Source organism: Herpailurus yagouaroundi, unplaced genomic scaffold, assembly GCF_014898765.1.
Source record: "Herpailurus yagouaroundi ecotype Mexico unplaced genomic scaffold, PumYag 142, whole genome shotgun sequence".
Classification (NCBI taxonomy): domain Eukaryota; kingdom Metazoa; phylum Chordata; class Mammalia; order Carnivora; family Felidae; genus Herpailurus; species Herpailurus yagouaroundi.
The window spans coordinates 22,088,257-22,111,701 of NW_024412397.1; the positions used below are offsets into that span (position 1 = coordinate 22,088,257).

Below are 23,445 nucleotides of genomic sequence, written 5' to 3' on the forward strand. Positions count from 1 at the left end.
CAAAATATAAAACCCGAAAACAAAAACAGAACAAAAGGAAAGGGGAAAAAAAAGAGAAAGAGAGAGAAAGAAAAATGTGTGTTTAAAATTTAATGACAGAGCCCAGGCTTTCCATATTTCCTTTGATGTGTCTTTTTATTAAGGGCTCCTTTAAACCCAAATGGATTTATGAAATGATGAAAGGGGAGCTGAAGAGCATCAAGGAGGATCCTGATCAGTCATCAGGTTGGTGCCCTGGTGGCAGGTGTTTTGGCCAAACTGAGGCTGGTGCTGCCTCACTTGTTTCTATTCTTAGCCGACTTTCCAAGAAGAAGGTTATACACACAGGAAGACTGAATGTGTTATACCTGATTTGTTGTTTCTTTGCTTAACCTGGCTCTTACACCTATATGAATAATAATAATCTTCCACAGGTGCCATATATGAGGTTTTAAAAAGTAGCAATTCTACTAAAAGAAATGTTAGCATTCAGCCTGGCTGTTTTTGGATTGTAGAATACTATATTTTTCATGACTTGTGGAGTTTCTTGGAGTCTCAGTTCCAGAATGCGTTCCCTAAATTTCAAGTAATGTTGTTTATTGGTATTTATCTATGGACTTACATAATTTAAGAATTTCTATCTCTGGCCAAGTTTTTCTTGACTTTTTTAAGGCAATTTGTTTTCGGGCATGGCTTGTCACTTATCTCCTTTAAGTTGCAAATTTATACCATCAAATACAAGAGCCACTAATTACATGGGCAATTTAAGTTTGAATTAATTAAAATTAAATACAATTAAAAAATCACTTCTGTTGCACTAGCCAATTTTAAGTGTTCCATGGCCATAGAAGCCAATCTATCATCTTGGATAGTATAGATATGGAAATTTTCCAATAAAGCAGAATGTTCTAGTGGATGGCAAGCCCTACACTAAACACATAAATGCCACATACACTGCTAATTATCTTTCTCTCAGGAGAGAAACTGCTTGAGTAGTTAAGTTAAAAATATTCTTTTGTTGCTGAACAACTTTTTCCAGTTTTCAGGTGCCTTATATGTTACTGATTTGCAGTGGTTATATTCAAGAGTAAAAACTAAATAAATCAAAAATTAAAAGGGCAAAACATAGCCTCAAAACTTTTGCTAAAAAGAGAAGCCTATTTGGTTCCTAATAGATGTTTTGGTAAGAGTTCATGAATTTTTGGCTAACACGCCAAAGTTCAAAGCAAGCTTTGAAAATAATAACATAATTTTGCATCTGGATTATACTTCATTCAGACATTGTTGAAACAGTTGAGAATAAACAAGTTCAAACGACACATCTCTTTATTCCTTTGCCCTCTTCCCTTATCCAGGCTCAAAATATCTTGTTCTTGCAACAATAAGAAATAAAAAGCTCTACTGAAAACTAAAAACTCTTCACATACCCATTTGACCTGGTGAAACTTTCCTCAGCTCTAATACTAATATATTCAGGATGAAATGAGGCTCCAGAGTGTGCCAACATCTAAGAGCATATACTTGTAGAAAGCATCATGGCCCGATACTTACTCCAGCCTGATGCATTTATTGCCTGCGATTTTTTACTTACTTTATTCTGTCCTCTTCCAAGTCTTCCCAAGGGAATACTTGGGAGAAGCTCAAAGACAGAGAATGTCTTCTCTGTGGCATTATGACACATTTATTGATAGAATTTTCCCAGAGCCTTAACCTTTGATTCCATTTATTTGTCCTTTGTTCTCCATGATGTGGGGAAACACAGTAAGTCTGCCACATCCAAGAAAATTGTATACTTTTCCTCTGGAAAGAACTGATTTTATTCATTCCTCTTCAACCCCTTACTGACTCTGCTTCATTTAGAAAATGCCTCTCACAATTTCTAAGTTTTGGCATCCATTTATTTCCCAGATCCATTAGGATTAGAGTCCAATCAGGAAAAAAAATAGTCTTATGGATCACTGGTATTTTAGAAACCACTCTGGGAATGCCATATGCCGAGGATTAAACAATGACAATAAATGTGAAGGCAGAAGTTAATGTCCCAAATGGTTCTTTTTGAGCAACTTATCTTCAGTTTATCTCAACTCTACTATTTTTACTACTACTACTACTACTACTACTTTCTGCTCAAAAATTGATTTTTTTGGGGCGTGGTCATCTAAGTGTCCCTTCTTTGTGGGCTCTACTTTTGATAAGAAAATAGTTTGAAATAGTGACAGTATTACTAATTTGTGTGGCCTGACCACAAGCTCAAAGTCCTGTTGATGAGCCGGTGCTCAACATCTTTCACCAGAGGCAGGAAAAAGATGGACTAAAAAAAAAAAATTATGGGAAGGACAAGTACAGCTAAAGTAGCTCATTATTTCCCAAAGAGTCCTGCTGCTGGCAGACTAAGAACATAAGGGGAAATGAAAGTTCTAGATACCTCCATCACGTTATGTTTCCATTCTGGACCTCCACATGCTTCATCTCTCTGTGTTTAGAGATCGTATGTTTGACAGTAAAGATTCTCTAAGGTAATACTTCTTATGTGCCCTTCTGGGGAGACATGAGTCCCTTGGGTAACACAATGAGAGACCTAAACGGTCTCCCCAGATAAATGAATATATTGACACATACCCCAAATTTTGCATACCACGTTAGGCAGGTCATAGACCTTGAAAGATTCAAGGAGACTGTGGAATAACAACTTTGCCTTACAAGAAAATCTGGTTGAAATCAATAAAGTGATGGTATATTCTGGGAACCATCATATGAATTCATTTTACAACTGTGTGTTCTTAAGATAGTCTATGAAAGGAGATCGTGAGTTTGGAAAATAAACTGTACAAAGTTTACATACATTTAGGGGGTAGCAAAAGATCCCACTATTTATTCTATTTTGATTTATTTCTCCTTGTCAGGAGGCATCTAGTAATTTTCCATGTCCTCCAGTTCTTGCTATGAAGTCCTGCTCTCAGATCCTTTATTCTCATTAAGGTGAAGATAGCTGATGAGTTAAATGAGGTCTGAGGCTCGTGAGTTTTGAAAGGGGGCAAGATCGAAGTGTTCATTAAAAAGATGGATCTCTTGAGTTTTACTTTCAGATTTTAGACATAAGGCTCTTGGAGGTGATTGTGTGACTTTCTAGTGACTCTGAACAGCTCCCCCCGGAATCTAGTGATTCTGAACAGAATAAGGGGGTACTTAATTCTATTTTTTTAAAGCAAGTTTCATGTCCAACATGGAGCCCAATATGGGGCTTGAACTTATAACCCTGAGATCAAGACATGAGCTGAGATCAAGAGTTGGACACTTAACCCACTGAGCCACCCCGGTGCCTTGTACTTATTCTATTTTTGAGTAAGTCCAGCCTTACTCCACAAATAGTCTCCATAAATGTCCTGGATCTCACTCCTTTCTGAGTTCCTTGGGCTCTTTTTCTCTTGTGTGCTGCCTTTACACTCTAACTCACATAAGAATTCCTAGAGGTGTTAAACCTCAGAAGCAGCAAGTACTTCCAATGTCATGATGCTCTGGGCACTGTTGAGTGACCTGTAGTTCCTGGTTCAGGGAAAGGCCACCTGTATGACTCAGCCTAGTCCAAACCAGTCCCAGGAGGTCAGTCCTTCCTTGTGATATTAGCTTGAAGGATCTTCTGTAGAGAAGCATGTGGCCATCTGGGCATTTGGTGGCTTTTATGTGGAAACTTTCCTGCCTAAATTGTGCTGGTCTGCAAGATGAAACAAGATGCTCAGGAGAATGAAGAGTGGTATTGGGGAATCAAAGTATGAGTTATTGAAGAAGACAGAGAAGAAGAGATCCCTATTCTCGAAGCCCACATACTAATTTATAGACTGACTTCCTCTCAATTTTGAAAACCAAGAAAATAATGAAATATGTGTGTGTATATATGTATACATGTATATCCAAACACACAGACACACACGACACACACACACACACACACATACATACTCATAAGGCTCAGAACATGACTACATACATTTTGGTTTTTTTCTTTGTATTTTGTTTTATTTTGTTTTAGGCATTTGGTTTTGTTTTTGCCACCACAACTCAAACACTGACTACCTTGTCACGAGAGGATTAACTATTTTAGCTTACCTGTTATAGATCTGGTGGTGGCACTTTCATAAAGAGGAACTCCTTCTCCTGCATTGTTAAAAGCTTTTAGGGAGATGACATAATGGGAACTTGACTCTGAAGAAAAACAGAAAGAAAATAAACATGTTGATTTATTTAGTGTACTGAAATATCCAGGATAAACATTGTCCCCCAATACAATTTAATATGATCTATTAAGTAAATTGTTGCTTAAACATGAGTGAGTTTGCTTCTGGGAACTAGGTGGCAGTGGTGACAATACAGTTTTTGATCTTCCTGAATCTCCACAAAAAAAGAGACTGAATGGGGGTGTCTGGGTGGTTCAGTCAATTAAGCATCTGATTTCTGCTTAGGTCATGATCTCACGTTTCATGAGTTTGAGCCCCACATCCAGCTTTGTGCTGACAGCTCAGAGTGTGAAGCCTGTTTTGGATTCTGTGTCTCCCTCTCTCTGCCCCCCCCTCAAAAATAAATAAACATAAAAAAAAAGAGAGAGACTGAATGACTAGATAGAAAACCAAAAGCATCTGGATAATTACAGCAAACGTAGGTGATGAGCTGTATATACTCTTAAACTCTCAAATCCAACTGGATGTGGACAAACCACTACCAACCTTAGGACTTGCATGTTATCAGCAGCTATGTAGGAGAAATCAGAGGGAAGCATCAAACTTGAAAACAGGGTAATTCTAAAATAACCATCACCTAATGCTAGAAAATTCAGAAGACCAATCTGATAACATAACCAATCTGATAACCAATCTGAGTAAATACAAATACTCAAAAGTAGCTTGGAATATCTCCTCTCCAGAACAGGACTTATGCTGGGGACAAAGTACTGGGTACAGAGTTACAATCTGAGCAGACAGAAGTAACAGAAATGAAAGGGAAGAGAAAGTCTAGATAAAAGTAGGGGAGAGGAATAATCATGAAAACTTAGAAAACAAGTTGCCATACAGTTTTCAGTGTGTATCAGGGGTTGGCCAACTTGTCTCGTAAAGGGCCCAGATAGCAAATTTTAGCTTTACAGATCGCATTGTCTCTGTCATGTATTCACCTGTGTTTGTTTGTTTGGTTGGTTGTTTACAACTCTTCAAAAATGTAAAAAACATTGTTAGTTCAGTGGGGTCCAAACAAAAATAGGACCTGGGCCAGATGTGACCCACAGGCTACAATTTACAGAGTCCTGAGCTCTGGCCCAATGAAAGCAACAGAAGGAGCTGTGTGGATTTAGAAAAACACATTAAACAGGAACATAGGGAACATAGGGAAACAGGTCACATGAAAGCAAGCAACAAAAGTCTGTTGAGGTTAAATGCCTTACAAAATAAAATGAGGAGAATGCCACTTCTATAGACAAGCACACTCCCAAAAAGGGATTGAAAATACACAGGAAAGTAGGTCACACCTGTGATTGACTATTTCAAAATGAGCTAAACCACATTAAGAAAATTAGATGCCAGATATTCAAGAGTAACATAAATTAGAATTAGAAAAAAAATAGAAGTGAGGTGGCATAACTCAAGAAAGAATAGGTAAGTAAAAACATAATTTTCAAAATAAAGCGTGACTAATGAACAAACAAGCTCAAGGAAAAACAAACACAAAACAAAAAGAAACGAAGAGAGAGTAAAATAGAATTCAGGAGAGAGTGATGAACAGAAGGAAGTTCTAACTGATGAGTAATGCAGTTCTAACTGATGAAAAAGAAAACCAAAGAAAGACAATGGAGCAAATACAAAAGAGTGGAATTCAAGAAATGTTTGGGGAGTTAAAAAAAATCTTTTAGGCATCTGGACAGAAATAATACATGACCTATCAGAGGACAATTAAATTATGATCAGACTTTTGCACAGTCCCATTTTATGCCAGAGGGAATTGAAGTAATTTATTTGAGATATTCAAGGTAAGAAAATGTAATTGAAGGAGTTTATAGTTAGCAAAAGTTAACTTTAAACATGATGGCACACCCAAGCTGGTATCAACATATATGCAACCAGGGAATGTTGCTTCCTTGATCCTGAGAGCTACTAGAAAATGAGCTTTCGACATCCTAAATGACCAAGAGAGATGCAACCCAATAGTTAACTGGTGAACAACAAATGCTAGGAACTAAGATGAGGTGAGAGTTAAAAGGAGAAGATTTTATTTTTGTAATGACTACATGTTCTGACACTGTAGCTAGTCTATAATCATAAGTCAAAACTAAGGGAGAATAGGGGTACTGTATGCAAAAATAAATGTTTCGGTAATTATTATTCCTGGTAATACCATTATTCTTGTTATGCTGAGACTAATGCAATATTGGATAAAGCAAATGAATAATCATGAGAAATTATAATCCTATCATCCCGTGTCCTTAAGAACCAGAAAATTAGTGTGGATTAAAGGACACACTGATGTAAAATAGAAGAAGTATATAAGGTCTTATGTTCCTAAAATTTAATTGGAAAAACTCAGTTTAAACTCAAAAGGCATTTTCTCTCTGTTGTAGTTCTACCCACTGAAGAAGTCTAGAGATATTGTCAGTAGGGGTGCTTGTTAGCACCCCTAATGTCCCGATTAGGATTTTGAGAAAAATACTTTTTTGCACTTCAAGAAACAAGGGGTTTTTTAAAACCTGGTTGATTCCTGGGCTGAGGTAGGATGCATATCAATTGAGCCTGAAACATGTTGATGTAACCAGATAGGAAGCAACCAAAGACTAATAGGCTCATGTCAAATGGATTCAGGAATCAAATTGAAGAGGCTCCAGCAGACCAAAGATGAAGACAATCTGAGATTCAATAAAGGTAAGAGTTGCAGTGAATTGAAACCCAGCAAATACATGTGAATGTATGAATTCATAAAGATATTTTAAAAAATAACAAAAGTGGGGCACCTCAGTCGGTTAAGCATCTGACTCTTGGCTTTGGCTTATGTCATGATCTCGTAGTTCATGAGCTTGAGCCCCCTGACAGGCTCTGTGCTGACTTTGCAGAGCTTGCTTGGGATTTTCTCTCTCCCTTTCTCTCTGCGTCTCCCCTGCATGTGCACACACTCTCTCTCTCATAATAAATCAACTTAAATAAATAAATAATAAATAATAAAAGTCGGTGACTTCTGAGGTTGACAGATAACCAAATTGTTATCTTGAAAATTAGGTAAAGGATCAAACATTGTGTATTTCTTAAATAAACTCTATGACTGTGTAACCAACAGAGTGTGAGGGGAAGCATCCATTTATAATCTCATTCCAACTAACAAGTAAAAACCCAATGATAGAATTCAAATATTACTATTTTGCAGCTCTAATGAACAAAAGGATATGGGCATTAGTATTTGTGATGGCTAAGATAAAATACAGATATCTAGGCACTACGTATCTCCGAATAAAAGAACTCCCTCCCTCTAGAGTCTTGCCAAAGGATGGAATCTACTTAGTCTGATCAAACCTCTAGATTCAAATGCGAGTTTGCAGGAATAGAGCAAAGAAACAGTTCAGTCCAACTAATGATAATTCATTAAGCTATATATTTGTTGCATGTAGTTTTCTTTATCTGTCTTTTATTTAACAATTAAAAAAAGCTTTAAAAATGAGTGAATTTAGGGGCACCCAGGTGATTCATTCAGTTGAGTGTCTGACTCTTGGTTTCGGCTCAGGTCATCATCTCATGGTTTGGTTCCTGAGTTTGAGCCCTGCATTGGGCTCTCGGCTGACAGAGGAGAGTCTGCTTGAGGTTTGATCTCTCTCCCTCTCTCTCTGCCCTTTCCCAGCTCATGTTCTCTCTCAAAATAAATAAACATCTTAAAAAAATAAGTGAATTTATCTCTGACAGTGTTCTTTGAAAATTGATTAGATGACTTTTTCTTCATGAAATTTTATGTAACCTAAATATTAGCATTCAAGATATTGACATTCCAAACCACAATGAGCCACAATATAGCAAGAGGAATAGAATAAAATTATGTTTAATGTAGTCAAAGGGCTTCAATTAAGTGAATTGCTTCCGCTACAAAAGAGGATACTTATTTATTAATTTTTGCTGTGAACCTAGTTTACTAATAAGAAAGTAATCGGTCAACAGTGATAAATACTCTTGGAGATACAAGATTATTTATAAAAGATACACCTCTGTTGTCAGTTTGCAACCATAATTCTGGGCAGAGAAAACAATGAACAATGAAAGATTGCATAAAATTAAGCAGTACAGTATATGACACTACTTGTGAATGCTATGTGAGTTTAGAGGACTGGAAAATTAGTGAAGGACCGGGTCATCAAAGACTTCTTGGCAGATAATGGACTTGGAACTAGGGCTTGAGGATATGGGTAGGATTTAGAGATGGAAGGATAATAGAAAATAGAAAAAAATCTCAGGAAAAAGGCGTATGTTAAAAATGCAGTTAGATGTGTCAGCAAAAATACTTTTCTAGTAGGAAAAGCATCCTTTATGGTTATTGAAATGGAGACAACGTCTGATTTCATACACGTGACTTATCTGCACAATTACAATGTAAACGATTACATTATGTTCAAACCCTATATAATTGCCTTTTTGTGGGTAAAATTGCATTTGGTTTTACATTATACACATATAGTATATATTTGCATTTATCTATGTATTTATCAAGGGAGTGAGGAAGAGGTTAACAATTCCAAAACTCATGTGCTTGGGAATTAGGGTTTTGATTCTTGTTTGGTTTGGCTTGGTTTGACTTTAAATCTGAAGGAGAGAGAAAAGGAGAAAGGCAGAGAGAGGAGAGAGAGAGAGAGAGAGAGAGAGAGAGAGAGAGAGATTTAGTCACAAGGTGTGAGATACAATAGGGCAGAGAGGATGCTTGACAGTAATTCATCTAAGTAATTCACCTAAGGAATGGAGCCACCACTCTAAGCTGTTATTAGCATGTGGAAGGCAGTCTTCTAGCCTATCAGCGTATGAAACGTAGGCCACAAATCTATAAACTCAGATTCCTATATATACAACTACATGCAAATCTACACCTATTCATGGAAAAATAAATGATGAAGTCTGGGCTTCCTTAGTTAACATGTGAATCATAAGATCAACAGCAACAAAGTAGAAACTATACTAAGGAAGTAAGGAGTGTGAAATAAAATAATAAAGCAAATCTCATTTATGCAAAGTGATTAGGTATGATTGTTTTATGTTGACTTCTCCATTTGGAATTCAGAGTGAAGGCTGTCTGACTTGATCAGAGGCTGTTCACTTCCTGCTCAGAGTTAACAGCTGAAGCTGTTAGCATGGTTTTTGGGACATTGCATTCATGCCTTCACCTCTTGGTCCCCACCTCCCAACTACCCAGTTTATACCTCCTTAGAAAACATACTCCGAAAGCCTCCATAGCTTTTGTGCACCATTGGCTTTCTGCCTTTTGGAGTGCATATTATGTCTCATTTAAGAGAAAAGAAATGCATCTTACCTGGTTCATTCTGAAGTTTACTGGTTTGGATTTTTATCTCAATCTGAATTATAATAATACCAGTACCTCATCTAGCTGCTATCTGGCTTTTGAGCAGTACTCATCATTTCTTAACCTCCCCCATAGTAAATGTGACATAACTGTCATTTCAATACTGACACTTGCTTACAAGTCTCTGGTAATCTGAGTAATGGCAACTTCCCCCACTTAATGTCTAGCCATGGATATGCCAGCAAAGAGTCTGAACTTTTATAATTTCCTAGCTGTTGGATTAATGAATTACAAAATTGCCAATTTCCACAGACCCCAACTATGCTGTGCACATCCTAGGGGATAGCTAGCTTAAATTTAAGTAAAATGTGGTAATGGCTTAGCCTTGGGAGAGGTAAACAGATTTGCAATGGAGTTGTCACTGGCATAAGAATATAGTTCAGAGCTAGCAGTCCTGGAGAGGATTTGGTCTGGTCTTTTCCTGTTTTCAGTTAGCAATTTAAGGACCAGGTAAGTTCACTGACTTTTATAAAAGTAACATAGAGCTACCAAAGAAATAAAAGACCTAGGTCAACTCCACAACCCTTTTTGTCTACTTTTTTTTTCTTTTAATGAAAAAAACCAATATTTCCTTTATTTTCTTCATATTCTACCTGCTCATTTACATCTTTTGGACTGTCTCTGGTCTCTGTATAGTGCTTTTATGAAACTGCACCTGGATCTCCTCAGGATGCAATAGGAAATTTTCATGCCCCCACAAATCTTGATCCAAAACTGAATTAGCCTGAACACGAATAACAAAAATATTCAGTTATTGTTTAATAGTGGATAGTGGGATATAATGCCTTGATCCCCTTTTCCATTGTGATACTGGCATCTCCTTTGAGTTTGTGTTGAGGGGAAAAGATGCTGGGAGCAACAGAGAAGGGTTTTCTCCCCATGCAAAAGGAGAGTGCCATTTACTAGTACACCACTAGAGGGCAATGTGGAGCTATTTTTCTGCACATGCTCAGAGCTCTTACACTTTAAAACCAGTAAATCACAAAAGAATTGCCTAGAATTGCTCCCTCTATAGAAGAATCAAATGAGTTAAACACATTTAATACCATAATGAATTGCAAATGAATTAACCATTAATTGTGGTCAGACCCCATTGTTAAGGAATACATTTAATGACAATTATGACAGCAAATTTATTTTTTGGCTTTATTGAAATGATGCAGATACATGGCTTGAAAATGTATCAGTTGCCTCTGGAAAATAAAGTATAGTAGTATTTTCTCATTTAAATTCACTTTGATCGAATCATACTAAAATAACTTGGATTTTGGTGGATATCCATTGGAATTATTTTTAATTCTGGAAAATTTGAATGGTTACACAGATTTCAAATTGTTGATCGGATTTTTATCACTATTTGGCCAGCTTTTCTTACAGAATACATTGGATTGGGAAAAAGAAGCCTGAAAAATACTTAATAACTCTTTGAGAATCTAAAACACATGGCTACTAACCAGTATCTTCGTTGTGGCTACAAAAAAAAAAAGTGAATAAATGCTCATTTACTGATTATAAGGGTTGTAAAGACAAGGGATGGGTAATAGAGAGAATTCTTGGTTCTCCTTCCCTACACACTTGGTAGGTGAGAGACCCATTATTCTAAGACGTTTTGTTGAGGCTTTCCTGAAGGTAGTGAGATGAATGGCTCTCTGGGGTTGAGGGACTGAATCAAAAGATCTGTGGAAAGCTCCTCAGGGACTAAACCAAGATGCTGTACTTGGTAACAAAAGCCAGTGAGAAGAACATCATTATTTTTAATTAATATTTGGTGTGAATTAAATGCCACTGGCACGTGCCAGATTGACAGGTTGCAGTCCTTCATTCATTATAGATTATGTACTTCATCAGTGGACCTATCCATGCCAAGTGCTTGTCGGGGCCCAGTCTTCATGTCCCTGCATCTTTTGCCCTCCCCATTAGCACTGCCAACAAGTCAATTAGAGAAAATTAGAGTGGTAGCTGTTTTCCTAATGCAGAAGCCTGCTCATTGCCGTGAACCAGGCTACCACATGCATAGAGTACAGGCCACTGGATTGCTGTCAGATGGTAAATGTTATTGGACACCTTTGACCCCACTGGACCTGAACCATTTAATTAAGTATAATGGGTGTATAGCAAATAGAGCTGATTGCATTGATCTGTTAAAAGAATGAGTAATTCATATTCGAGAAAGATGCAATTTATATAATATATTCAATACTCAATTCTACTTCATTACATATACTTCTTTGCAAATTTAATTAATAGCTAATCTAACCAGCACCCTTATGAAGATTTTGGTTTGTTTCATTTTGTTTTTCCTTTTCTAGTAACATTGTCCAAAGAATGGTCAGATTATACTATGACTTGCTTATTAACCAGTCTTGTAATACCAGATACTCAGCTAGTCTGTGTGAGTATTTGAGTCCAAAAAGAAAAGTTAAGAGAATTTTTTTTTAACCTACCAAAGTCTATCACCAGGAAAGAAGTTAGGTAAAAACAAACTTTGTAGGAAATGTTTTCTTGCTTGGCAGATAGAAGATGCTTAACAAAAATTTGCTGAATTGATGAATGTATGAGACACAGCAAGGTTACGTTATTTCATGAAGTCTAAACAGCAAGCCCTTAATCAATCTCAATGTAGAATTCAGATTTCTTGATTCCAACTTGCATTTTCTGATACTTGCAGGTTCATGAAAAACTAGTCCAAAGAGATTGTGCAACAATTCCCCTTCTCACTTGCAAATTCATATTCAATTATTCTTCATTCATTCTTTTATTCATTTATGAACTATCACTGAGCATCTTCTGTGTTTAAGAGACATTTTAAGTTTTCTAGGTATACCCTAGAAAGATTATGGAAAAAAAAGCCCTTATTTGCATTGATGACTTTTCTTCTTTTTTCCCATTTTATTAAGAAGTAATTGATACATATTATTGCATAAGTTGAAGCCATATAGCATGATGACATGACTTATACATATTGTGAAATGATTAACATATAGGTTCAGCTAACATCCATCTCATGTAGATACAACAAAAAAAAAAAAAAAGAAAAAAAGGAAAATAAAATCTCCTTGTGATGAGAGCTCTTAGGATTTATTCTCTTAACGACTTTCCTGGATATCCTACAGCAGCCTTAGTTCTAGTCATCATGTGGTATGTAACATCCCTAGTACATATTTATCCTATAACTAGAAGTTTATACCTTTTGACCATCTTCTTCCAATGCCTCCTCCCCTACTCTTTTCCTATGGTGACCCCAAGTCTGATCTCTTTTTTTAAATTTTTGTTTAATGTTTATTTATTTTGGAGAGAGAGAGAGAGAGAGAGAGAGAGAGAGAGAGAGAGAGAGAGAGAATGAGTGGGAGAGGGGCAGAAAGACAGAGAGAGGGATACACAGACTTGGAAGCAGGATCCAGGCTCCGAGCTGTCAGCACAGAGCCCAACGCGGGGCTCAAGCTCATGAATGGTGAGATCATGACCTGAGCTGAAGTCGGACGCTTATCCAACGGAGGGGATAAGGGGGCAGTAAGTAATGCTATTACATAGATTGTTTTGAGTTAGCGTTTTCATTTCTTTTGGATATATTCCAGAAGTAGAATTGCTGGATAATATGGTAATTCTATTTTTAATGTCTTGAAGATCCTCCATTCTGCTTTTCATTGTGGCTGTACAACTGACAGTTCTACCAACATTGCAGAAGTATTCCCTTCTCTCCACATCCATGCCAGCATTTGGTATCTCTTGTCTTTCTGACACTGGCCATTTGAGGAATATTTTAATGAAGAAGCTCTGTTGGAAGCTTAAAAACCATCACAGTAAAGTGTTCTAGAATCAGAGAGGCTTTGTGGAGAATACGACAGTTTTGCTGAATCTTCTGGTGACGAAAGGTTGAGAAGAAAGAGTGGAATAAACAAGTGCAAGCTCATAGTGGTTGTAGCATCACACACGCTAGGAGCAAAGCTTAAAGACAGCAACAGTTTCTTCTCTTCCTGGTACTAACATTTATTGCGTGCCTAATTAGGTGCTTTCTTGACTAACCCACATCCCTTATTTTATGTAATCTGTACCTTAATCCAGTGTCTGACATGTAGTAAGTACTCAATTAATATTTGTTGAATGGAAGAATAATTATCCCCCTTTTATAAGTATAGGGGATAATTTTTAATTCTAAAGTTCAGCCTCTTACACTCTGCACTACTTGCCTTTTACAAGAAGAGGTGGCAGCTTGAACATTTTTTACACATTTTGAATTGGGCCGTTAGGGATATTAAATCCTTAGAACCATGTGGTCCAGGAAAGATGAAAAGAGGTTGAAAGTGGGTATACCTCAGACGCTACTGTAATTGTCCAGACAAAAATCACGAGGGCCTGGCCTGGAGTGGTTTAGTACAAATGAAGAGAAAAAAGATGGGTGTGAATAATATACTTTGTAGCTGTGCGGGGAAAGGGAAAAATCAAGAATGACTCCAAGATTTTGAGTCGAACAGTGAGATGAACTTATTGCTGGGACTAAGAAGTCAAGGAGGGAGAGAAAACTTTCTGGTTCTGTCTTGTTTGGAATAGGGAGGAAGTGGCATCACTGATAAAACAGATAGGATTTGGTCTTCGTGTAAGAATTGTATGTAAATAACCTGTGGTATGGTGAGCACTTACTTTAAGTCTTGGGAAAGCAGTGCATCTACTCCTCCAGATACTCTTCCAAATAACCGGTTTCCTATTTTTTCCCCACTGAATTAACTAGTTGTCTTGAGGTTAATTAGGCTCATACTAGAGATTATCTTCTTAGAGTTATTGGTTGGCTCTACCTTGGGAATCATACCAAATTTATGCAGTATCTTGCATCACACTGAAGAAAAGCAAGCTGTTTCATGTATACAGTGCTTTGATTTAAAAAATATTTTTTTAAATCAAGTAGTCAGCAATATCCCAAAGTGGATAGGGCAGGGGTAATCATTTCCATTTTAGAAATGATGAGGCTGGCGTCCATTTGCTTTCATCTCAACCAGAGATGGTGGAACTGCATGTCTTCCACGTGCTCAGGCGTGCTCCTCCATAGTGCTCGGGCAATGAGGTCTGAGGTTTTCTGTGACCATTCTGCAGGGCAACTTTCAGTCACCAACTAGAGCAGAATAAACATTTTTCACCTGCTCTAGTTAGCGAGATATGCTTTGGCAGAGAGCACTCAGAGTTGGAGAGATGATGGAACAAATGCTTAGGTTATGAAGCACTACAAGCAGCTTACTAATGGAGGACTTAATGAAATAATTTCTCAACAAAGCTTTACATTAGGAAATTTCCAGAGACAACATAATCAAACACATAAAAGTTTTCCTCTTGGTGTTCATATTTCTTGAAGAAAAGAATGAATTAGATAAAAGACAAGTAGTTAATATTATATGACCACCTAAGGACTTAAAAAAAACAAAACAAAAATACTGTTCACCTATTAGTTAATTCAAGGAAACAAATCATTACTTTGGTTTAAAAGTCAAACTGATTCCCTAGCATAAAGAAAGAATAAAATACATTAAAGTTTTTTTTGGTTAGGAACTGAAAGAGGAAGCGTATCTTTCCCTTTTACAAATGCTTGCCATTCCTTCCTCTCTTCCTACTTCCTTTCTCCTTTTTCTTTACTTCCTGGGCTCATTCTCTTCTGACTCTCCTGATTCATTCCTTTGAGTTCCAAGGAGGGGTGAGGGGAATAAGGAAGTAGAAAAAAATAGAAAACAGAAGATATGAAGAGAAAGGCTGATAAGCATATGAATACATAGGTGCTGGGGAAAAAGAGTAGGTGTTACAATAATGCCTTGAGTCCCGGTTTGTGAGCATTTGGTGCAGGGGATACCAACCTACCATGCTCTATCATGCTTATCTTCACAGGAACCCTAAGAGACGGATACAGTGATGTCCCCACTCTAGAGATGAGAAAGTTCAGGTTTAGTGATGGTCATAGAACTCATTAAGAAACAGTACTTAAATTCAAAGCCAGGTCTGTCCTACTGTCCATGGGTCACTGCAGGATAAAGACTGAATAAGACAGGATGGGCAAGAGGCTCCAAATAGTTCGCACTCTCTTTGAAATGGAAAAGTAGAAATAAAGACACCACCAGAAGTAATTTTGGGACTTCACCATGCATCATTTTAAGTAGAGCCCAAATTAAAATTTTTACTTTTTAGTGAGGCACATCAATATCATATAAATACCATTTGATTTTCCCCTAACATGGTACACTAGCATATGTCATGGGGACTGTTATTTTATATTTTGATTTTGCTTTTTCATTCAATAAGTGTCTAGGACTGTGTGTGTGTGTGTGTGTGTGTGTGCGTATGTGTGTGTGTGTATCAAAGTAGCCTGCTCAATATGTCAGGTTTTATATTCACTCAAGTTTCTGCCTTCATCTGGGTAATGTCTTTTGTTATCTGAATGCTGCCCTTTAATTACCCAGTATACCAAATAGATGATACTCAAACACTTAAGTGACATGCAGCCTACATGCATTAGTGAAGTATTTAGTTATAACCACAGTTATCATTTCTCCACGTACTGTTGCTTCTGGTTTCTTCATTATCTCAGACTAAGCGCCATTTAAGGTAACACACAAAGTACTATAAAACAGCATTGTCCAATAGCACTTTCTTTAATGATGTAACTGTTTCCTACCTATACTATCCAGGATGGTAGTTACCAGTCACATTTGGCTATTGAGCACTTAAAATGTAAGAGACCGAGGAATGGACTTTTTTCATTTTATTTAATTTTGATTAATTTAAGTTTAAAGAGTCATACATGGTTATTGCTTTCCATGTTGGACAATATACCTATGTAGTAGCTCTGTTTACCCTCCTCTCCAGTGGTGTTGCCATGGTTACCAGGGGCTTGTGGACAATGTAAAGAGCAGATGGAGCAGATTCATCGTGAACGTTCCTGCTGCTATTTTTCTCTTCAAATACGAAATAACACTACCTATACATACTATGGTTTTATAGTCTGGGCTGAACTTTAATTTAATAGGTTGCACACAAACATTACACTTAAAGGTAAGTATAAAGCATTTGTTTTGTATATGACTCAATATCTCATATACATCTTAATTAATTTCTATGCCTATGGCACTAAAATTACCATAACTAAGAAACTCTTAAGTCCTCATAACTTTCAGTTCTGTGCTCTAAAATCTGGACTTGTTGCTCATTTCGTTATATACTCAACTCAAGAAAATATGACTAGATGGAAAATAACTTTGTTAATAATAGAAAGGAACATTAAATTAATGATAATTCTAAGGTAACTGTAAAATTGAACTCATTTTTTAACCTCTTGCTTTAATAAAACATAAAGGAATAAAGTCAGAATAACTAGGTAAGAATAAAGACCTGGTAAATATAACAACTACCAATGGTAAATGGTACAAGGAATGCAGCATTAGACCCTTTGATCACAAACAGAGCTTCTGACCTAAGTTCCCAAGAAAATCAACTAGTGTTTTAGTTACCCACTTGGATTGTCTTGGGGTGAGTGGGTAGGAGAGGGAAGGAAACAAATTACACAAAATCAAATGGATTTACAATGAGCTGAGCCAAGAGTCAACTGAATGTCAGCATTAATGGTAATATTCAGTAGATAGATGGGAAAAGTAAGATAATGATGTCACTATCAAGAAGCCAATGAAATAGGAAACAAAATAGACTCTTTGGTCCCAGAAAAATATATTAAATTATATTACTGATATAGAAATGGAGCATAATTGAGAGTTTTATACATGATTGCTTTAAATGGACCTTGATTGTAATACAACTTCATGTTCAGAAAATTCTGCTGAAAGATGGTAGGCAAAGAGAAATAGTGAGTAACAACCTATCCACTGGTGGGGAGACAAGCATGTGGTTAAGCTGCTTTCTTTGACATCTTGCTTAGTGACACCCAGGAAGAGGGTAACTATCTATAGGAGAACATTTAGACATGTAAACTCTAAAGGGGCTACAGACCTAGAACGCGGCTGGATATAACCTTACTGAATTCACAGAGCCCCTGGCTTTCAGTGAGAACCACTGAACTCAAGAGTTAAGGCTAAGGACAGAGTTCTTCCTTCTAGGTCAGATTTCACCCTAAAAAGTGAAATTCAGAGTGGTAAGCTCATGGCAGTCGGATTAGGCATACCTGAGTTTAAAATGAGTTTGATTACTTAAACGGTACATATTCTTGACCAATTTTCTAAGCTCCATTTTTGTTTTTTTAATCTGTAAATGTCAAGTGTAATATCTTTATTTTATATATGTATTATTGATACTGTATTTTAAAATTACTAGATACTGGTTTGACATTCAATCAATGGTATTTGTTTTATTATTTTAACCTGTATTGAATGCCACCTCTTATAACTATTTATTATATATTTAATTAAAACTTTGTTCACGTTTTTTTGGGTCATAACTTTCTCTTCGATGCCTATTCTGTCTCTTAAAAGTCTGCAAGATCATCCTGATGGTATAGCTGTGAGCAAAAGCATTTCTATTTCACCACTTCTAGGACTATGCAAAAACATTGAGGATAAAAACTGATCTGACTCTGTAGATTAAAAAAGAAACACAAGCATTCTTCCAGGACTGGTCACTTTCTCTCCTTCTGACACCCATCAGTGCCATTTCCTTTGAAAATCGTGGACTGGGATTATACTTCAGACAAGGTGGCCTAACCCCGAGGTGATTTAGAAGGCAAGAGATATCTCTGGTTTTGCTCCTGGATATTTAAATATACCATTTATGGGAGAAACAAAACTTAAAATAGGATGCAAGTACAAGAATAATCTCACCATTTTCAAGCTTTTTTTTATTCATCTGAAATATTGGTTTATAATTTATTGTTCATCTTATATATAAGATTTGGCCTTGAGTCACTGTTAATTGGTATATTAAATTATATCTTCAATAAAATTTTCTATCAGTGAAGAAATTCAAGAGGACATGCTGTACTTTCTAAAAGAGATTTCAAAAGATATTTCTAAAAGACACTGTCAACATCACTATCACTATCTAAGTGTTTAAAATCCTAAGGAGTCACCCAGATAAGGAAGCACTCACTTCTTTCTATAAATTTGATTCTGTTGGTTAAACATCATAATATGCTGTGTACTCCTATCAATGCTACACTGCTAAAAGGAATATTCTCATTTTTATGTTATATTTATTTCAGCCTATTACATTTAGAAGTTTTTATGCATTATGGAGAAGGCAAAGATCAAATCTAGAAAATTAATTTAGAAATATATATAGGTTTCTCATTAAACTGAGGGTTGATGGGGAGTGGGAGGGAGGGGAAAGTGGGTTATGGGCACTGAGGAGGGTACCTGTTGGGATGAGCACTGGGTGTTGTATGGAAACCAGTTTGACAATAAATTTCATATTAAAAAAAAAGAAATAGATATAGGACTTGTTTAAATACTATTTCTCGATTTTGTCAAATATCAAAACTATCTGGGTGTTTTGAAGACTACATAAATTTTAAAAAATTATAAAAATATAATAAAGGGTTCAGATTTCAAAAGAATGCTCTAATTATTTTGTTGTTCATGAATTTTACTTTATTAGGTATTACTTAAAATAGAAGGGACACCAACAAAGACTAAGATTTTTTTTCCTTTGTGAGTATAAGCAATTTTTCTTGTACTGTAATTATTATAAGATAATTTGACTAAAAGAAAAAAATTAGTAAAGTAGGGAAGTAGAATTAGAGAGATTTTTTTTTTAATTTTTTTTTTCAACGTTTATGTATTTTTGGGACAGAGAGAGACAGAGCATGAACAGGGGAGGGGCAGAGAGAGAGAGGGAGACACAGAATCGGAAACAGGCTCCAGGCTCTGAGCCATCAGCCCAGAGCCCGACGCAGGGCTCGAACTCACGGACCGCGAGATCGTGACCTGGCTGAAGTCGGACGCTTAACCGACTGTGCCACCCAGGAGCCCCGAATTAGAGAGATATTTAATAACACAGTATTAGTTTGAAAGATGAATCAAGAAATATTTTTCAAAAAAATATTTTTCAGTGATGAAGGTTAATATGTTGATGTCCTTTCTAGCATTCAAGATAATAAATATTTAGGTCTTAACTGTATATGTCACAGATATATTGTGTTAGTTAGGATACAACCAAGCTGTTACAATTAAGAAAGACCAAAATAGAGCAGTGCTGGTCATGTGACTTTGCCATCCTCTGTGACTTCCGTCTCTAATTCCTGGTCATCTTGTGGATAGCAAGAAAAAGAAAGGGGTCTGAGTACTCACATGTGCTCATGCATTCTGGGAGGGGACAAAGCCTGAGCATGGCAATGTCACATTTACTTCCTTCATTGGCCAGAACTTAGTCATGCAGCCATCCACAACTGTAAAGAAGGTCACATATGAAACTCATCTTTGGCTAGATGACAAAGTGTCTTGCTGAAGTCAAGTAGTTGGGTATATTGCTAAAGTTGCTGCCTTTGGATGAAATTAGAAGAGACAACCCATGGAAAGTTCTTTTCAAAAGAGAATAAGATAATTACCAGGATGATTCAGAACAGTGATAATTATTTATACATGCTCCCTCTTTTAATGCACACACATTTAATGCTCATCATAAGAGATGAGCATTCTGATTCATTCTGAAGGCAGGGGACACTTTTCTCTATTTTTATATCCTTAGGGCCCACCATAGTTTCTGGCATGTGATAAGCACTTAAAAAGTGTTTGTTGAATGAAAAATTAATGGGTAAATGAAGAAATTTAAAGGTAAAAAATTGGTACTCAAAAAGATTAAATATCTTTGCCAAGGTCAAACCGCTTATATCTGGTAGACTCAGGATTCAACCCAAATCTACTTGAAGTTTTTCTCCTAAGCGATTCTCCTGTGAAAAAGTTCCTGTGATAAAACAAGCCATCTGCTTGAGAGAAGCTCTTCCTCCGTAAACTGAAATATAAAATCTGTAATGACTACAGCTTTGTCAGCAAAAGATTTGTTGTATTTCTTTTGTGGAATGTGAAAGATACTCATGTTGGTGTCATAAATTTCCTAAGCAATCACCCAGTGTTCTTTCAGCCTTTTTGATGTCAGGAAAGTCTGTGGTTGACTGATTTTCAAATGAATAATTCTAACAAGTAGGCTCATTTCTAATGTGCTGCATTTTTGCTTATGATTATAAATAGTAAGGTTAACACCTGATTAATGGCTGTTTTAACAAATGCTCAATACTAGAACACTCACATATTCCTGGTCTCATCCTTTACCCATCAACTATAATGATTTCTAACTGATCCCTTCAAAAACCATTAAATCTGGTAATGGACTAACTGGGCTCCCATCCATGGTTTTAAGTATTAATCCTCACTTGGGAAATGAAAAGTTTGCTGCTTTTTCTTTATCCTTGAAGGTAGAATTCAGAAAGAGTGCTGAATATTTAGCATAGGACAAAATTTCCAACAATGTGAGAAACATCATGATGAGGGTGTATGTGTGTGTGTGTGTGTATGTGTGTGTGTGTGTACACATGTGGGGAGGGCTACAAAAGTGTTCAAAGACTATGTCTAACATTTAAAAATTTGAAACTTATGAAGCAATGTATGTAGGAAAACAAGTTGGTAAATGTGATATCTGGATATCATCACATTATCAACACATATGAAAAAGAAAGAGTAAAAGACAATTTGAAAAAATACAAAAATATTTCCCCCAAGTTATTTTTGCCTTATTAATGTGGAAATGTTTCAGAAAAGTTGGGATTTTAGAACTCTCCAAGTTCCTTTGCATTTTGTAATATGGTATAGTAGGAAAAACCCTTACTGTTTGTGACGGTTAATTTTATGTGTCAACTTGACTGGTCACAAGGTGCTCAGATTAAACATAATTTCTGGATGTGTGTGTGTGTGTGTGTGTGTGTGTGTGTGTGTGTGTGATATTAGCATTCAAACTGTTGGACTGAGCAAAACATATTACTCTCTGCAATGTGTGTGGGCATCATCCAATCCATTGAGTGCCTGAATAGAACAAAAGGTAGAGGAAAGAGTAATTCACTCCCCTTCTTTTTCCTGTCTCACTGGTTGAGTTAGGACATTTCAGCTCATCTTTTCTTACTCTTGGACTAGGATTTATGGCACTGGCTGCCCTGATTTTCAGGCCTTTGAAGATGGCCTGAATTCTGTATCACTAGCTCACCAACCTTCCTAGGTCTCTAGCTTGAGTGTGTGTGCGTGTGTGTGTGTGTGTGTGTGTGTGTGTGTGTGAGTGTGTGTGTATGCATTATATATAATATACATCTCCTATTCATTCTGTTCCTCTAAAAAACTCTGACTAATGTAATGTTCTCCTTCTGTCCATTCTCCACTTTTTCTTCAATCAGAAAATCCATGAACATGTGCTGGGACAATGTTTTGGCAAAATAAAGATTACATTTCCCAGCCAAACTTGCAGTTATGTTCTCATGAGAAAATGGGGATGATTTTTCTCTAATTGTGAAAGTAGAAAAAGAAAAAAAAAAGACTTTATAAAAATATATGGTAAGTGGTTTTACATACATTACTTTTTAATCCCCCAAATAATCTCAAGAAACCTGTGTTTTGCTTTTTTTTTATTTGGCAGTGTGGAAATTGAGGCTTAGAAAAACTCTATTATTTGTCATTGCTCTTCTGGATAACATAAAAAGGACCAGATTCTAAATTAAGTCTCTGATTCCAAGTTTAGTATTCCTTCTATTCAGCCATAATTGGCAATATTGCTTCTCTCTTTGGCACTTGATATATGTTGATAGAATTGCTGATTTACAGCATTAAACTCTAAACACACAAATGCTCCAATAACTCTATCTAATTAGCTGAACAGACTTATCCAAGTAATTTTATTTTGCTGTTATTATAATGTTAATGATCTTGAACAATTTATTTATTATGATTTTTGTACCTCTAAATGTATCTCACTGATAACAACCAATTCTCATCTGTTCACTGACTCTTAGGGAATCAGGCAAAGCACTGGAGGCCCACACTTCCATATGAGGCAACTTATTTTCAGAGAAAATAAATTGTTCTACTGACAATTTACTATAGAAGTCATCACTGTTCAATTCAATATATATTTTAAATAAAACACAAATTCTATATATTCTTTCCATATTATGGGCAACTTTGGATAGCTGAGGTGGGAGACTTCAGTTGAGGAGAAAAAACACATAGAAGAGACAATGGACAAAGAAGCATAAAGAGACTTTGTGTGTGTGTATGTGAGGGAAAGAGACACACAAAAAGAGAAAGAGAGACAGATAAGTTGGGCGGGGGGAAGTAGACTTTCAAACTTCTGTAATATTCATGAAAAACAATAACAAAAAATGCCTGAAGAATTCATCAGGTACTAAATGCCTATGAAAAATGACATAAGACTTCAGAAAATTACTCTAGAACTTCAGATGGATTGGCTCTACTTGCTAGGTACATTTCAAAGCTGTACTTGACTTTCACAAGATAGTTGTAGAAGATACTGCAGCTGATGTAATATGATAGCATAGTTAAGAAATGCTTTGAGTCAAGCCGTTTGAGTCCTGGTTCTGTCACTTACTTGCTAAGACATTTGGTGCAAGTCATTTAAGCTTTCTTTGCCTTATTAACCCATCTATAAGATGGTGTCAGTCAGAGCACTCTTCTTCAGGGATTACTGTTGAGGATCCAGTAAGGCAGGCCATATTTTATTGCTTGGAAGATATTAAGTGTTCAATAAATGCTATTCTTTGCCATTATTATGGGCTGTGCACACCCTCTAGTCTTTGTAAGGCACATATTAAGTAAATTTCTTAAGATTTTAATATATAGCAATATAAACAATGTTTGTTTTATTGAACATTATTAGTATCAGTTTCCCTCTTGTCTTCTCCTCAAATACTACAAA

General features: G+C 36.3%; 1 protein-coding gene across 4 annotated transcripts in view; it reads right to left on the bottom strand.

Moving 5' to 3' along the window:
- Window positions 1–23,445, bottom strand: part of DCC (DCC netrin 1 receptor) — a 1,147,297-nt gene that overhangs the window by 126,097 nt on the left and 997,755 nt on the right. For all 4 annotated transcript variants that reach the window (XM_040478797.1, XM_040478799.1, XM_040478798.1 and 1 more), the window contains exon 16: window positions 4,084–4,179. In XM_040478797.1, coding sequence (XP_040334731.1) covers window positions 4,084–4,179 — 96 coding nt within the window. The remainder of the gene's footprint in view (window positions 1–4,083; window positions 4,180–23,445) is intronic.